The sequence below is a fragment of the Dromiciops gliroides genome, chromosome 1 (genome assembly GCF_019393635.1).
Source record: "Dromiciops gliroides isolate mDroGli1 chromosome 1, mDroGli1.pri, whole genome shotgun sequence".
In the NCBI taxonomy this organism is placed as follows: domain Eukaryota; kingdom Metazoa; phylum Chordata; class Mammalia; order Microbiotheria; family Microbiotheriidae; genus Dromiciops; species Dromiciops gliroides.
Window position 1 is genome coordinate 52,292,554 of NC_057861.1, and position 18,336 is coordinate 52,310,889.

Consider the following 18,336-nt stretch of genomic DNA (forward strand, 5'->3'; position numbering starts at 1 on the left):
TAAATCTGCATGAAGATTACAGTTAGCTCCATGGCAACTGAAGAGACCATCCAGTGAGAGTGTAGAGAGAAAAGGGAAGTAACATATACATACAAGTAAAAACAAAATATGTTTAAAAACAATACAAGGTAATTGGGGGGCAGGAAGCACTATGGCTAGGGAAAATTGAGAATTAGGCCTTATGTAGGAAGAAGTGACTCAAACTATGTTTTGAAGGAAGCAAAGGATTCTAAGAGACATCAGTGAAGAGGGGGTGCGTTCCAGGCATGGGTAAATTCCCTACCAAAAAAAAAAAAAGCAAACAAGAGAGTGGGGGGTAGCAAATAAGCCAGACTGGCAAAATGTAGAGCATGTGAAGTTTGAAAAGGTAGGCTAGAACTAGATTGTGAAGGGTTTTCAATCCAAATTTAACACTAAACCAAAATGCTAATTGTAGGAGGCTGTCATAGACATGTTGTTGTACTCAGTTGTTAAATTGTGCCCCAGAAAACGATGGGCCAGAATCTTCCTCAAAAACAGACCCAGGGGGCAGCTAGATGGCACAGTGGATAGAGCACCAGCCCTGGATTCAGGAGTACCTGAGTTCAAATCCGGCCTCAGACACTTGGCACTTACTAGCTGTGTGACCCTGGGCAAGTCACTTAACTCCCACTGCCCCACCAAAAAAAAGAAAAAGAAAAAAACAGACCCAGACTGCTTATCAGTTACCATGGTACCCGATTAGGGGTTGAGCCAATATGGACTAATAGACCTAGGGAATCCCAGGCCACAAAGAGATGATTAGAGATTAACACAGGTTATACTCAGAAGGGAACAGAACCAAGGGGAACACATGATGGCTGATCTTTATATAATTAAACCTTAAAAGGTTCCAAATACTTTACATTCTATTCATTTGATCTTCCCAGTACTTCTGGGGAAATATGTAATTTGGATATTATTCCCATCTTAGAGATGCAGAACCCAGAGCCTAGTGGCAAAACCCTTATTTTAAACCAGTGTCTCTGACTCTTGAGCCAGGGCTTCGTCTACTATCCCACAGAACCTAGACAGGGATCCAGGAAGAAAGGACATGTACACTGATAGCTATGGAAACCTCTCCCTTTAAGTTTCTGGGTTGCCTGAGACTCAGACAAGTTAAGTGACTTACCTTTGGTCAAGCAGTTAATGAATTATTAAGCATGAACTATATATGCATTGGAGTTACAAAGAAAGGAAAAAAAATGCTCTCAGTCCTCAAGGTGTTCCCATTCTAACAGCGGCACATAGCTAACCATGCACATGGGGTGGGGGGGGTGGGGGGTGTGTGTGGTGGATGGAAGTTAGTCTGGCTGGGGATGAGGAGAGAAGGGAACTCCCAAAGAAGCTGTGAGTTTTAGCTGTCTTGAAGGAAGCCTTCAAGGGGAAGCTATGAAGAGGGAGAGCAGTCCAATATATCGGTATAGAAATGGAGTGTCATCAGCAAGGAACAGCAACTAGGCAGATGCAGCTGGATCATACAATAAGTGGAGGAAAGCAAAGTGCAAGATGCCAGGGAAGGCAGAAAGGGGACAGACAGCTTGTGAAGTGCTTTAGCTACCAAACAGGAGTTTCTGTTTAATCACGGAAGTCCTGGGGAGGCACTAGTTTCCTAGGGGAGGGGGTGACAGGCAGACCCGTACTTCCAGAACCTCACTTTGGTAGTTGAATAGAGAAGTGTTCTGAAGCAGGGAGATTCAAAGATTATTGCAACAATAATAGGTAAGAGATGATGAGGGTCTGAATCAGGGTTGTCGATGACTAGAGAAAAGGGATGTGTTGGAGATGCTATGGAGGTAGAAATGACAAGATTTGGCAAGTGGACATAACCTGGATGACTTGGGTAGTAATAGGAGTTGGGAGGGGAGTGTTTGGGGGGAAAGATGATGGGTTCTGTTTTAGACACTGAGTTTGAGATATTGAAAAGGCAGGAAGTAATGCTGACAGGATTTCTGTATTCAAATACTAGCAACTAAGCCACCCTTCTCCTACACACAGATAAATGAAATTAGTTTAGACATTAGGTTAAGTCCCCCTATAACCAAAAGGCCTAAGATTCCCTTTGATGAATGCTTTTGTACCCACTGGCTCAGAGTTCTCACCTAGAATTTTGGAAAAATCTACCTAGGAAACGGAATACACCAATAGACTCAATGTGGCCAGAATGGAGAGAGAATGCTAGGACCTGGTGCAGGAAGCTCATGGGAGGCTCTGGTAATAATAAGCTCCTTAGAGCAGAGGGACCACACTTTTGTAGGATCTTCAGCTAGAAGCAGATGGATGGCAATTTGAGATTGTGATCTTGAAGGCCCTTGGGAGAAACGGTAAGTCATGTGTGGTTTTTAAGAATTCCCAGTTCCATAGTACATCTCAATGTATATTAATATCCCTACCACTAAATAATTCACATTTCTGTAATGCTTTAAGATTGACAATCAATGCTCCTTCACAGTCCTATGGGGTGGGTGGCATATCTTTATCCTCATCCATAGGTGAGAAACTAGAGGATATGGAGTGATGACTCACTCAGTCACACTTAATGACAGTGCTTGCTGACTCCAGGTCTTCAGTGTTGGGGCAGTTGTGACAGGCATGACTTCGAAGGCAGTTATGCTATTTCGTTAGAGATTTCCCCCAGGATTCTGGGTGGGAGATATATACCAGAAAAGCAGAGGAAAAGGGGATCCAGCCCAAAGGCAACACTAATTACATGTCGATACCTGTGTCAAATCTGTCTTCCATAGTGTACCCTACCTACATAGCAGGCACTCAAGTGTTTATTAGATAGAAAACAGAAAACGGAAGCAGGGTTCTACTGAAATATGTGAACCAGGCACAAGTTAGTCCTTCAGTATCTCAGCCCAAGCTGCCTTGTTGTGTCTCATGAATATGTAAAAGATGTGAACAGGAGAAGCCTGGTCCAGAGTTATGGTCTGGGACATGGGTTACAAATACAGAAGTGAGGGCTGAGGGCTCGGTATGTATTTAAAATCTCATGTTCCTGACATTTAGACACCTGTCTTTTTTCTGCATTATTCAACATAGAAACCAGAAGGCAGAAGGGCTTAAATAAAAGGAGACTGTAATAAGGGCTATGGTTTATCCTATTGTAGTTAGCCTTTTGAGGAGTCCCTACTGATCTTTTTTCCACATAAAGGGATGGTGAGCACTAACGTGTAAACAACAGGGACAGGGAATTCACTGACTCCAAGTTCAGGGAGATGTTCGTTTCATCCCCTTTACAGGAAGTCTCTGATTACAGATTCCATATGTGAAACTACTTCCTTGTGGCTTCACTCAGCATTGCAGATGAGTCTCTGGAACAGTCATCCATGACAAGATTCTTTTTAAGAACTATCAGGATGTCAAACCAAAAACAAAAAACCCAATTTCTTGCCTAGGCCCGATTAATTCAAGCAACAATAAGGTCTTAAGAATAGAATTAGGAAGAGAAACTGCTTTTAAGGTAGGCCTGGGAGCACGAGACATTCAAAACCAATGTGATTTATGGGCAGGATTCAATGTAGCCACAAACAATGTTTTACTTAGAAAGCCCTCAGTGCATTCTCCAAAACTGCCTTATCCCTATCATGTCCCTCTGCAGCCTCAATTCTGCATCATCCCCCAGTAGAACGTAAGCTCCTGGAGGGCAGGGTCTTTCCTCCATCAGTCTGTGCCTGATACACATCTCAAGAATGACAGCTAAGTCAGCAGGAATACAGCCTAAGTCCCAAAAGACTAGAACCTCTAATTATCCAAGATTCAGTGTGGAGTTTAGGAAAATCAAAATGACAAAAACATGTACACATCCAGTGCATTCTCTGTCAACATCTAAGTTTGCCTTTTTGTATGGCTTTACAATCAATGATCCTTACCACTATTGTGACTTCCAGGTCCCACCAGGGTGGGAATGGAGTCCAACCCTACAGTCCTGCCATCCAGCCCCAGCTGCGCCAGAGAAATTTACCCCCAGAGCCTCTGAATCAGCTGCAGCACCAGTGTCTTCCAGAATTAAGCTCAAGGTCTGGTGAACTGGCTGAGCAGTTGTGGGGGGGGGGGGGGCGGGGGGAAGACTACAGGGGTCTCTGCTGGAGCTGGGGTGGAATTCAGTTGTTCTACCCCAGTTGCTGGGAGCCAGGAAGCAATCTTGAGTGGCGGGCCCAGGTGGGGGAGGGGTGTACTCACTGGAACTATCAACCACAGCAAACAAAATGTTGTTGCCTGGTTGAACAGCAAGTAGGCTTGGAGTTATTTATATACCAGAGCACAGGCCAGGCAAGTGAAGAACCTGACCCTTATTAAATCTTATCACCTTGGACCCCCTGAAGCTTAGGGCACTGCAGCCTGGAAGCACTTTAAGGAGTTAAAAGTCAAGAAATAGGAGGGCAAGATGAGCAGACAGAGAAAGATGCAGACCACAGAAAGTTTCTTTAGTGATAAGGAAGATCAAGGGGCACCCTCAGAAGAGGATAGCAACGTCAGGGCTCCTACATCCAAGAGTGGCTGGACTTTATTTCAAGTCTGACAGTCTATGTCCTAACATCCCTTCCAAGCTGAACACTAGGCTTCTATAATTATTTCCCTCCATGTCTTCATCAGATTCTCCAGGACCAGTCCTGATCCCTTCCCCCGCCCCCCCCAAGAGACTTCCTGACTTGAACGTTCTGGAACCTCTGGCTGAGGAGGGAATAAACATGCCCAACCACCACATGTTCGCCTCTTCTGTAGCCAAGACAACAAACCAGCCCTTCAGTCACAGTAAATACCTTTTCTTCTTGGCTTCCCCCAAACCCTGGATTATACAAGTAAATTCCTTTCATTTCATGTCATGCCCCTGCCAACTCACATCTGGGCCACTCAGAAGGAGGCATTAAGCAACAATGGTGGCGGTGGGGTGGAGCTGGCATACTTGCTGCTATGGTAAATGTCCCTATGCCCACCCTCTCCTCCCACAACAGGTGCTTAATGGTTTTTGGATAAATGAAGAGCTTTGTTTTCTCTCATCCTCATCTTTGCCAGGGAGAAATGTCAAAAATTACCACAGAAAGGTTTCAAACTTGACCTTGAAGGTTGTTTTTAATTCCATGTCACTGTGAAATCCGGCATAATGCAACCTGTTGTGATCATTATTCCTGTGCTCAACACCTAAGGAGCCAGCATGTTTCAGAGGGAGGTTTAATTATCCCAATACAAGTATACATCAAAGTTGCTCATTTAAAGACATCAAGGTCCTTGGAGTCCATTCTGAGCATTTCACATCTGTGTCCGATCAGGATTCCCCGAGAAGAGCAGTCCCCAAGAAGTCTTCCATCCCTAGACCTGCAGCAAATAAAACCAAAACACAACAGGTGACTACAGCAATACTTTCCCAGAGTGAATGCAGAGAGGCATCATTTTGAGAGCTGGAGGTTTAAGGAGCCCCGAGAGCTATAGAAAAAGCAAAACTATCAGATCTGTTCAGTACAAAGACACAAACAACTTCCTCACACTCAGACTGGTTCCAAAGTGGAAATGACTTGGAAAGGGATAAATGCTGTGTCAGTGGATGTCTTCAAAACAAGACTGGATAGACATGTTAGGATGCCTCAGACTGGGATTCTGTTCAAAATGGACTGGATAAGCTCTGAGGTTCACAGATTGCCTTGTATATCATTAACTGCTTCTAAACTCCAAGTGCCTCCAAGCTACAATCAGGGTAACCAGGTGCACTGAGTTATATCCATAGTAGGATTAATGTGTTGAATTAATAATTCTGACTTTCAAAAAATAAAATAGACTAGACATTCCAAAATATGGTTGCCAAGTATATTTTTGGAAATGAATTTGCTAAGGTAATAGGTTTAGACAAGAAACATTTCCAAATATTTCAGTTTGCTAATGATTTTCCCTCCAATACATTCCTGCTGAATAATGGATATAAGTTTTCATTTAGTTCTCATTACATCTTTGGCTTTTTCTGGTGACCAATAATAATATCCAGCTGGCTGCTACATGTCTAGACAAAGGACATTAAAAATGGATTACTGGGGCAGCTAGATGGCGAAGTGGATAGAGCACCAGCCCTGGAGTCAGGAGTACCTGAGTTCAAATCCGGCCTCAGACACTTAACACTTACTAGCTGTGTGACCCTAGGCAAGTCACTTAACCCCAATTGCCTCACTAAAAAAAAAAAAAAAAAAGGATTACTAGGGGGCAGCTAGGTGGCGCAGTGGATAGAGCACCAGCCCTGGAGTCAGGAGTACCTGAGTTCAAATTTGGCCTCAGACACTTAACACTTACTAGCTGTGTGACCCTGGGCAAGTCACTTAACCCCAACTGCCTCACTTAAAAAAAAAAAAAAAAGGATTACTAGAACTTCAAGGGGTAGATGGAAAAGAAAGCTTTTTCAAATTTTTTTCATGCAACAATTCCACTGTACCAAGTGTTAGGTGTAACTTATTAATAAGTGATGGTCTTTAAAAAAACCACCAAATGTTCACATAAGTATTGAGCCATTACCATGGACCACCATATATACACATTTCATCAAGGCTGGTGTTGCTTAAAACATGTTTAGAACTGCTCTTTGGGAACAGTATTCAGAGCAAATCATGTGGCACAGAACCATCGTGTGGTTTTGTAACCCCAAAGGGTTATTTCCAAAAATCCAATCTACCTTCAAAGGACAAGAATTTACCACCATGGGGATAATTTCCAAAATGTGCCATAGGTTATGAAGGCAGCTCCCCTAAATGGTTTTGGAGCAACAGCCACATAGATGGAATCAGTAGAATCGGTGCATGGCTTTCCATGGGGACTGCTCTTTTTAGTAAAGTAAGTCCCAACGTGTTTATTAAAAATCAGCCTTGGGGCAGCTAGGTGGTGCAGTGGATAGAGCACCGGCCCTGGAGTCAGGAGTACCTGAGTTCAAATCCAACCTCAGACACTAAACTAGCTGTGTGACCTTGCGCAAGTCACTTAACCTCAATTGCCTCACTAAAAAAAAAAAAATTTAAAAAAAAAAATCAGCCTTGTTACTTTGTTGTCACACCAGGGAGTGTTTGCTGAGACTGACACCTGCTGTTATGCAGAGCCTTTTCTTTAAACAGATCTGTACCTAGTTGCTCATGTTGTTCTAGATCGCTCTGCCTCCTTTCTTCCAGAGCCAGTGTCTGAAGAATTATTTGGAGGGTATTTAGTCCAACCTCTATCTGAGCGGGAAATCCTCTGCATGCTCATCTAATTCCATGCTGATGATTGCCAGAGGAGGGGAATTCACATGCTTACCAGGTACTGCATTCCCTTCTGGGCAGCTCTGACTGTCAAGAAATGTCTCCTTATATTGAGATGAACTAGGCCTCCCTATAATTCCTACCCGATTCCTGGTTTTGTCCTCTGCAGGTTAAACACAAGTCTAAACCAACCTTCTTCCAGAGGAAGGCTCTTCAAATACTTGCAATGAGCTGTCCTGGTCCCCCAAACTCTACTCTTCTAGAAGCTATACCTTCCCAGCTCCTGGGCTGTTCACCATGCTGGTGGCCCTCTCTGGGATGCATTCTACCTGGCTGCTATCCTTCCTAAAATGTGGCACCCACAGCTGAATACAGACGGAGTCTCTGGTCTGGCCAGAGAAAACAATAGTCATCTCTTTCTCGTTAAGGAACACTGTAACTCTTAAATCAGCCTAATATGACTGTTGTTATTGCTGTTTTTGTTTGCGGGGAGAGGTATGGGGAAGGGAGCTGAAACATCCCTCTTATCTTACATGTAAGATGCCCAGATCTTTCCCCCCACTGTTGACTATGAGCTCCTTATAAGAAGGAATTGTCTTTTGTCTTTCTCTAAATCCCCACTGTGCTTCTCACAGTGCCTGGCACATTGTAGGTACTTAATAAATGCTTGCTGAGGGGGCAGCTAGGTGGTGCAGTGGATTCAGGAGGACCTGAGTTCAAATTTGACCTCAGACACTTGACACTAGCTGTATGACCCTGAGCAAGTCACTTAACCCTCATTGCCCTGAGCCAAAAAAAAAAAAAAAAAAAAAGCTTGTTGACTTGTCTATTTTAACCATTAAACAGCAAAGAATAATACCACCACCCTATGTTTATAGACGACTTTGTGGTTTTCAGAGCACTGTCACATTTGGCATCTCAATTGATTATCCCCAAAGTTGTGTGAGACAGACTCCCCAGAATTATCATCCTCATTTTACACAGAAGAAACAGTCTGAGAGAGGTGGACTCATTTGTCCAACATCACATGGCAAAGCTATTTACTACTCTGTGCCTTAAATTCTTCAGCTGTGAAATGGGAACATTAATACTTGCACCACCATCCTCATAAGATTATTGTGAGAAAACTGTCCAGGTTATATAAATTGGAGTCATTCTTATTACTACAACTCATGCCTTCAGACTCCTAGTCCAGAGGGGGCCTTCCACTCTACCATGATCCTCTGCTGAGAGGCAGGTCAGAAGACAGCACAAGAGTTGTTCATGGTTGAGTAACTAACTTATAGTCTTGCTTCTTCACAGACAATACTGTTAAGAAAGCACTCTGCAAACATCTAAAGGTTAGTGTTTTTCAGATAGTTATGAGAGTCACCAGTGCCATATGGCAGCAGACAACCTCTGTTTGTCTAGGACCATCTTTGAGAAGTAGGGCAACATGGGCCACAGCAGGAAAGCTCACCTGTTAGTGTGAGCTCTTTCCCCAAACAGGTACCTATTTGGGCTATAAAAACTTAAAAAAGCCTAAGTTGTTAGTTATGAGCACAATTCTTTGTAAAATATTCCTCCCTTAATACAAGACTTTCTAAGGGGAAAAGGGGTCTGCTGTAGGATAATGCAGGTTTGCACTGGAAACAAAATGTCTTTGGAATCAAAAGGTGGTGAATCCATAAAAGTGAATATATCAAGTGGCACATTATCTAATGAACTTACCAGCACAGCTCTATTAAATGGGCTACAAGGACTTACCATAAGATTGAAAAGATAGCTTAATTGTCCTTCTTAAATTTGCCATTGATGTATGGTACCCAATCCAGAATCAGACGCCAGTCAGTGGCCCAAACCAGCCCCACGGCACCAACAGCACCCCATGTGCCTGCTGTGGGAAGCCTAGGAGAAGAAATAAAGGCATCAACTCATCAACTAATCAATAAATACTTAGTGAAGGGAGATACAGGAATAGCATAAAGAATCATCCTTGTCCTGAGGGAGCTTGTAATCAACTTGGGGAGACCAATCTGAACATACCACGCGATCCCTTCACAACATGGGGGCTGGGGTAGTGCCCACCCCGTTATAAATGTGGAAATCGAGGTACAGAGCTGAACACCTGCCCATGGTCAGAGATAACTTAGGACTTGAGACTAGGTTTTCTGACTCTAAGTCCAGTTCCATCCACCACCACTCCCTTACTTCATGTCTTTAACATGCATGACAACAATGTAAATAGCAGCCAGAAAATAACTCTGTAGTTCAGAATAAATTCAGGGGAAAACAAAGAAACTGTGGAGCTCAGGAGAGGAGCTCGGTAGGCTTCATGGAGGGGGCAGCATTGAAAAGGGATCTTTAAAAGATGACTAGGCACTCAACACATAATGAAGAAGGACGAGGAAGACAAGTAAGGCCTAGGGAAGAATATCAACAAAATATAAGTCATCACAGGAGGGGGACAGAAATGGAACAAAGTATGCACAGAGAGAGATACAAGGTAAGGCCAGAAAGACGGGCTCATGCCACACTATAAAGGGCTCTCAATGTCAAGCAAAAGAATTTGAGCTTCACTCCGTAAACCACAAAGAGCTACTAAATGTTTTTGAGCAGACAAATGAGATGACCTTAAAGTTCTATATAAATGTTCACTAATCTCATCACCCTATAAGAACTCCTCAGTCTTGGCACTCGAGCTCATCACTACGCTGTGTCCCTCTGACTGGAGGGTGGGGCCATGGACCCCAAACCTCCATTTTAAGGAGGGAGCTCAGCTTCTCATTTCTCACCTGGTTGCAAAACTTTGGGCCTTCTCTAACTTCACTATTTCTACCCATCCACTCCCAGAATTCCAGCTTCCTTTTGTGTTGTAAGACTGTAAGCTCCTTGAGGGCAGAGGCTTTTTTGTATCTGTATTCTCATGGCCCAGCACAGTGTCTGGCACACGGCAGGTGTCTAATGAGTTATTTCAATGACCAGATATATGCATGAGGAATATTTTTCTAGGGGATGAGTTGGAGATAGCAGAGAGAAAAGACAGGAAAAGCTGTTGGAGTCCAAGTGGATGGTAGCGAGGGCTAGACAAGACAAGGACTGCATTACCTTTCTTTGAACAGTTGTCTGTTGGTTTGCGTCAAAGTTAGCCAAAATCCTCAGGTCCTTTCCCTACAAAATGCTGTCTTTCTATGTCTCCTTCCACTCTCGTATTCATATAGTTGGGGTTCTGAGCTGAATGGAAGGCTGACTGGGGAAGTCACAAGGTCCAGTTCTTCAAGGTTGCATGTTTAAATAGAATCAGCCCGAGGGCACTTAGTTGGCATCCATCAGCAACCCTACCTAGGGCTGGTACTAATCAGGGGTGCTGTGCCATATGGTGCTTCATCAACACTTTTTTGCATTCATTAGAGTTTGTAAACTGTAATTATACACCCAAGAAAGACAAAAAAACCTAAAGACAGAGAGGTGGTGGATCAGAGATGGAAGTGCTGACAGCTGAGGTGAATCTAAACCGACGAATGGGAAACAGCATCACCCTGAGAGGCAGCAGTTACAATGGAAAAAACACTTGATGTGAAGGGAGAACACCTGGCTTTGTTGGACTCTGAGCTCTGGAGTGAGAAGACCAGACTCTGCACCCTGACTGACACCAGAGTCGTGCAACCATGTGCACCCCTTTTGGCCCCAGTCTCATCACCCATAAACAAGGCTCACACTAACCTACCTCACAGAGTTCTTTGAAGGAAAGAGCTGCAAACACCAAGGCACCACAGAAAAGGCAGCTAGAATTATTATGTGTGGGGAGATAAAGCTGCAACACAAATTACATTGTGGGAAGGGGAGGGGAAAAAAAGAATGCTTCCCTGTTGCTTACAGGACAAAGTCCAAACTACTCTGACTAGCACACACAGTCTTCTAATATCTAGGCCCAACCTTTCTCTCTAGCCTGGTCTCCCCACCATTCTCAACATGCAGCCTCAATGATCACAAGACACGGCCTGTTTGTGGCCATGAAACACACCTATTTTCTGCTCAAGATCGTCCATCCCTCTGCTCTCCTTCCTTGAGCTCTAACCCAGGGCAGCCTTCTCCCTGACCACAATGGCCTCTTAAGTCCCTTGACTAAATAATAATAATGATAATTTACATTTATATAGCATTTTAAAGATTACAAAGTGCTTCCCTTCCAAAAAGGCTATAGAGGACTCTCAAGAGCTTAAGTGACTTGTCCACATTCAAAACTAGTGTCAGGATTTGAAAACAGGTTTCTAGAGGGCAACTTCAGCCCTCTTTCTATGCTGCTTCTTACACTTTATAACTGCATTTCCTGTTCAAACACGCAAAGATAAAGTATCATACAAACCTAGCTTCTTTGCTGTCTAGCATCTTCTAACTCCCTGACTAGAATGGAAGTTGCTAGAAGTTAGGGATCATGCCTAATATTCTCTGGAATTCCCCACAGTGCTGAGCACATTCAAATCCACAAGCATTTATTAGGCCAGGTACTATATTTGGTACTGGGTACAAAAGATGAACGATGAAAAAATGACACCACATAATCCTACAATCTGATGGAAACTCCAGCTCCAACACAAACAAATACACATGACACAAAGAAGCCTGTGATAGGACTGTCTGAAATAAGAAGAGAAAATGGCAGGTGACTTGTTACTGCCAAGGAGCTCTAGGTAAAGCCCTTCCCCTAGTTCATCTAAGGCTGGGTGAGGAGGCCTACTCAAACTCAAAGTGTGAGGGCCTGACAGTCTCCTCTGTCCTTTCCACTCTTGGAATCCGTCTTGACCTTCCAGACCTTGCTTAGTTCCACCTTCAGCAAAAATGACTCCAGTTCACACTGACTTCTTCAGTCAGTAAATCTGTGTTACTTAAAAAAAAAAAGAATGTTGCAGAGCTTAGCCCTAAGTTGTTCTTGTTTCTAATTTTTTAGGACAGGGAGATGTGAGAAGGGGAAGCACTGTCTGGGATAGGTGAGTAAGAGAAAAGACAAACTACTCAGACAAGGAGTTCAGCTCTGACTGACCACATGGAAGCCCCTTTACCTCTTGACATTTCTTCATAAATGGAGGACCTAGGCGAGCAGACCTCCAAGGGTTAGATTAACTAGTTGCTATAAGGTCCCCCCTGGCAATAACATCCTAGGATCCCTGGCTGCTCCACCATTTTGTGACTAATTTATGAAAACGCATTAGTGTATTTTATCTAGACCCAGGGCTTGACTGGAATCTGGGCCAAAAATAAAGGGCTGAATTCCTTTGTTGGAAAATTCATTCTTTACTTTGTCCTTAATCACATAACCTTGACCATATATGTTGGACCCTGACAACACACCCAGGACCCCTGGTTTCTCTGGAATCTAGGATTACTTCCTCAACACCCACTCACATGACAATTTATGTTCTCTGAAGCTAAATATTTTGTATAGAAATGTACAGAAAGGGGGGCAGCTAGATGGCGCAGTGGATAGAGCACTGACCCTGGAGTCAGGAGTACCTGAGTTCAAATCTGGCCTCAGACACTTAACACTTACTAGCTGTGTGACCCTGAGCAAGTCACTTAACCCCAATGGCCTCACTGGAAAAAAAAAACTATTAAAAAAAAAGAAATGTACAGAAAGGAAGGACAAAAATTCTATTTATGGTGTAAGGGGCTAAAATTCTAGCTTGTCTGTCTAAAATTATCAAATTTTGGCCCTCACAGTGGGAAGAAAGGAAAGATCTGATCCTAGAAAGGAGGAAAAGAATGGGGAAGACAAGTTCTGTGAGTGAAAGGATAGAGTTTTATGGAGAAAGAATAAATTCTCTGGGAGAGGGTTACTGGTGGGGGAAGGAAGGGTAACTATGAAGGAAGAAGTGTTTGGAGAGCCTCTTGAGAGAAAGGGCAAGGGACCAAGGATAGCTAGAAGAGGGAAAAGTTCTATGAAGAAAAAAAGGATGAGATCTATGGAGGGGAATGTTCTAAGGAGAAAGTCCAAGAGGCAAGAGGTAAGAGGCAATGGTCTATGCTCAAGTCTTAGTCTTGGATCACACCATTCATCATCTTCATGCTTACACATGTGCTGCTAAAGTGGAGAACATAAACACAACCATTCTGAATGGGTCCACTACAAATTTGTTACACAACCTTAACTGGGCTCTCACTGCTGCTGGACAATTCTTCAGAACCTCACTTATCAACTCACTTCTTCCACTCTCCTGAGTGGCTCTTCTAAACCTTGTCATCCTTCCTCAAGCCTTCCATGGCTCCCCCTCCTCCCACTCTATCAGCTGAGAACTTGACCTAATATTTTACAGAAAAAAAATTGTGGCCATTCTCTGAGAACTCCCTCTTTTCTCCTCTGCCTTATCCCTTATTACTCAGGTGCCTTTAGCCATTCTCCTCTTTCCCCTCCATCTCACAAAATGAAATGGCCTCATTCCTTACCAAGACTAACCCTTCTACTTGAAGAAGGGATCCCATTCCATCCTGTCTTCTTTGGCAGATTGCCCCCTCTGTTATCCTCACTTTCACTTATTTTTTTTTTTGGCAGGCAATGGGGGTTAAGTGACTTGCCCAGGGTCACACAGCTGGTAAGTGTCAAGTGTCTGAGGTCGGATTTGAACTCAGGTACTCCTGAATCCAGGGCCGGTGCTTTATCCACTGCGCCACCTAGCCGCCCCTTTCACTTATTTTTAATCTCTGTCTACTGGCTCATTTTCTACCACCTACAAACATGCCTATGTCTCTCCCCCATCCTCAGAAAACCTTTACTCGATTCTCATATCCCTGCTATCATCTTGTATCTTTTTTGACCTTGTGGATAAAGTCCTTGAGATGACTATCTACAATAGGTAGCCCACTTCTCTCCTCTCACTCTCTTCCCTTACAATCTAGCCTCTGACCTTATTACTCCACCTAAACTGCCTGAAGGGCTACAGAACTGTGCACACCCTTTGATCCAGCGATACCACTGCTAGGTTTATATCCCAAAGACATCCCCCAAAAGAGAAAAAGACCTATTTGTACAAAAATATTTATAGCAGCTCTTTTTGTGGTGGCTAAGAATTGGAAATCAAAGGAACGCCCATCATCTGGGGAAGGGCTAAACAAGCTGTGGTACATGATGGTGATGGAATATTATTGTGCTATAAGAAATGATAAGCAGGATGATTTCAGAAAAGCCTGGAAAGACTTGTATGAACTGATGTATAGTGAAGAGAGCAGAACCAAGAGAACATTGTGCACAGAGACAGCGATATTGTTTGATAAAGAACTATGAAATACTTAACTATTCTCACCAATACAATGATCCAAGACAATCCCAAAAGACTATTGATGAAACATACTATCCACCTCCAAAGAAAGAATTGATATTGATGGAACAGACTGAAGCATGCTATTTTTCTCTTTCTTTCATTTTCTTTTATTCAAGTTTTCTTATACAAAATTACTAATATGGTAATGCTTTACATAATCATCCATGTATAACCTCTATCTGATTGCTTACCACCTATGGGAGGGGGGAGGGAAAGAGGGATAAAAACTGGAACCCAAAAGTATAAAAAAAAAAAAGAAAGAAAGAACAAAAAAAGAATCCTGATGAGCGATCGAATTAGGGTAATACGCATGTGAGTAAAGAAACTACATGAGATGTTATAGAGACTCAATAAGACTTGGCAACTAATCACATATGGGAAATGAAAGAAGAATCCAGAATGACTGGAAGAATAGGATTTATTACTCTTAAAAGGAAATCTGAAGGTAAGGGAAGGTTTAGGGTAGGAAAGATAATGAACTGTTTTAGATATGAGAAGTTTCAATATGCTATGGAACAGTGGTGTCAAACTCAAATAGAAAGAGATCCTGGATTGCACACTGACTTACAAAATCACAAATTAATATTAGCTATATTTTTGTTGTATTTTTACCTCTATTTTGTTAAACATTTCCCAATTACAATTTAATATGATTCTGGCTTCACTAGGGAGTTTTGCTGGCCTTGAGTTTGATATCCCTACTATAGAACATAAATGATGGTGATATCCAGCAGGTGGTTTGGTGATAGGAGACTCATCTTCAAAGAAATCAAATCAAGGCTGAATATTAGATTTAGGAATCACCTGCAAAGAGATAACTGAATCTCTAAGATCCAATGAAAAGGGGACAGCTAGATGGCGATTTATGGGAGTCAGGAGGAACTGAGTTCAAATCTGGCCTCAGACACTTGACACTTACTAGCTGTGTGACCTGGGCAAGTCACTTAACCCCCACTGCCCAGCCCCCCCAAAAAAAGATCCAATGAAAAGTTTAAGGGTAGGTGGAAGTGGGAGGAATGTTCTATAAAGGATCAAGAATGAGGTCTATGAAAGGGAGAAGACAGGTCACTGAAAGGCAAAGGAACTGTTCCAAGGGAAGAAGAATTCTATGAAGGTGGAAAGTCATCAAATATTGAGGAGGGGGATAGTTCTCTTGAGGAAGGTGGGCTATAAGTAGAAAGGGAGAGAAAGATGTGTACCACGTGGCAGGGAAGTTCAGAGCATGACTCCAGTTCGACATTCCCAGCTTAGTCACTGTTCCTAGTGGAGGCCTTTCCATCTCTGCACCTATGCACAGGCTGTGTCCCAAGCCTCACATGCACTCCCTCCTAACCTTTAACTCCAAGTATCACCAGCTTCGTTTGAATCTCAGTTCCAGAGTCACCTTGTACAGGAAGCCTTTCAAATAACTAGCTCTGTGCCTTCCCCCAACCTGAAGCTCAAAAGGACTTCGAATTTCCACTGTACATGTTTTCCACTTTTCTGGGTACAAGGGGTTCATCCCCACAGTGCCTTAAGGACAGGAGTTGTTTTCTGTCTTTGTCCTGGTCCTAGTGCACAGCTTGGCATTTCATGAGGTGCTTCCTAAGTGCTCAGGGAATGGACTAATGAGTAATCTACGAAGAGCAATCAATCAATTGGGTGGAGAGGGTCCTATCAAGGTGGTGAGGTAGGTCAAAGGTAGAGAAGGGAAAATTCTAAGGGAAGAGTATGCTTTGAAGGGGAGGAGATAACGAGGGAAGAGAAGGTTCTAAGGAGGGTTGGAGTCCTATTGAGATGTGGAGGTAGAGTCAAAATAACAAGGTGGGCGAAGTGGACAGACTACGGGGCCCGGAGTCAGGAAGACCTGAATTCAAATCCAACCTCGAACACACTTATTAGCTGAGTGACCCATGGCAAATCACTTAACCCTGATTGCCTCCATTTCCACCTAAGAACTGAAGAAGAAAATGGCAAACCATTCCAGTATCTTGGCCAAGGTCAGTCAGACACGACTGAAAAACGACTCAACAACAGTGTATGAATAGAAATCAGTGGGGGAGAGAGGGTTAATGGGGGGGAGGAGTAGGGTCAACGAAGAGGAGAAGGGTTGAGATTCCAAGGGTGAGTTGCTATCTAGAGGGGGAAGGTTCTAAGTCGGGGAGCTCCTCCAGAGGGGAGAAGGGGGGGGGTTGGAGAAGGGGGAAAAGGGGGAGGGAAGGAAATGGGGAGGGGAAGAGGGGGAATGGGGGAGGGGAGGGCTCTCTCCACGGCAGAGAAGCGGAGCAGCGGCTTCCCGGGCCGCGGTGGGGGCGGGGGCGGAGGGAATCCAGCCTGGGAGTGGGCCCGGGCCGGGGCTTCCTCACCAGTACTTGACCAGCTCCTTGTAGCGTGGCCCCAGGAACTTGTTCAGCATTGCTTCCCTGCTCGCCTCAGCGCCGGCTCGGCCCGCACGTTAGTCTGTCAACTGGTCAGCCTCAGGGTCACCCCGGTCCTCAGCGACAGGACGCACCGCGCAGGCGTTACCGAGGACCCCGCCGCCGAGGCTGCCCTTGCACCGCCTGTCCGCGAAACGACCAACTGCCGCCTGCTTCGGTTGAATTCGTAGTGCTTTAGGGTCACCTTTGGCCTCGTGCACCGAACTGCGCAGGCGCATCAGAGGTCCCCGCCTCGGGTCCTTGTCGGCCTGCACGTGCGCCTTTGTCGTGGAGTTTAAAAAAAAAAAGTTCGCTCCAAAACTTTATTTAGAGTAACTAAGAGGACAAAAGACGAAAAGCCTAGCGCGGGGATGACGAGAGGGAGAGGAGGAAGATGCGCCCTGCCCCCTGCACTGACGTCAGAGGCAGGCTGGTTGCTATCGCTCCCTGCTGGTAGCTCTCTGGAACTACAACGTAGTTGCCATTTGATCCCTCCTTTGACTTTTGGAAAGAAATCTGATCTGACCGGAAATGGGCTAGTAAATTGTGGGTCTCGACCACTTGGCTACCAGTTTTACATACCTATATACCCGGGGTCTCTTAAAAATGTCTCGGGCGACTGGAAAAAATTTAAGAAGACCTGGGCCAGACTGAGGGAAGCCCTGGGTTCAGATCCAATTTCTGATACAGACTAGCTTTGTGACCTTGGGCAAGTCACTTAACATTCCTTAGTCTGTTTCCTCATCTGGAAAATGGAGGTAATAATAGCATTCATACCTCCCGGGATTGTTGTGAGGATCAGATGAGATTTTTGTAAAGCTCTCTGCAAACCCTAAAGCACACTATACATAATATCATTGTCATCTATCGTGTATAACATTCTATATAATAGCATCTGTCATGGGATGACGTGTCTGCAGGGATTTGCACAGAGTCTGTCCTTACTAAATTTTTGTTGAATTTAAAATAGCTATAGGGCCTAGAACTGGAGGACATCTGGTCCCTACAACACTCTCAACCCCATTTTACAGATGAGGAAACTGAGACCTAGGAAGGGCAAAGGAATTTGACAGGAGTTAGTGGTAGAGAGGAGATTCGAACTCAGGCGTCCTGACGACAAATCTGGCACAATGTCCCCTGCTGCCTCCTACAAAATAAGAGACAAAAATCACACAATCTCCTAGGCGTGACAGGATGTTGTCCCATAGTCCCCCTCCATGTTTTTCCCACTTTCCAACAAGTGGGAAAAACTTCCACTTGAAGGCTTCCACTTGAAGGCTTCCACTTGAAGACCTCTGTAATTGGAATTCACTACTTAGCGAATTAATTTATTTTTTATTGAGTGCTAAGTGCCAAATGCTAGGCTGAGCCCAGCGGATACAAATATAAAAGCCACTTCCTGCTCCAATGAGTTTGATG

General features: G+C 44.0%; 1 protein-coding gene across 1 annotated transcript; it reads right to left on the reverse strand.

The window, feature by feature from the left end:
* Window positions 1–5,175: 5,175 nt before the first annotated feature.
* On the reverse strand, window positions 5,176–17,109 carry LOC122737297 (cytochrome b-c1 complex subunit 10). Its single transcript, XM_043979780.1, has 3 exons — window positions 16,867–17,109; window positions 8,976–9,116; window positions 5,176–5,337 (listed from the first exon to the last, which is right to left on the reverse strand). Exons 1-2 carry the CDS (start codon window positions 16,914–16,916, stop codon window positions 8,996–8,998), a joined length of 171 nt encoding a protein of 56 aa, XP_043835715.1. The 5' UTR covers window positions 16,917–17,109; the 3' UTR covers window positions 5,176–5,337; window positions 8,976–8,995.
* Between the last annotated feature and the right edge of the window lie 1,227 nt (window positions 17,110–18,336).

Coding starts and splice junctions, on each gene's coding strand:
- LOC122737297 (XM_043979780.1), bottom strand. CDS start 16,916: ATGCTGAACAAGTTCCTGGGGCCACGCTACAAGGAGCTGGTCAAGTAC. Junction 9,117..16,866: donor AAGGAGCTGGTCAAGTACTG/GTGAGGAAGCCC, acceptor TTCTTCTCCTAG/GCTTCCCACAGCAGGCACAT.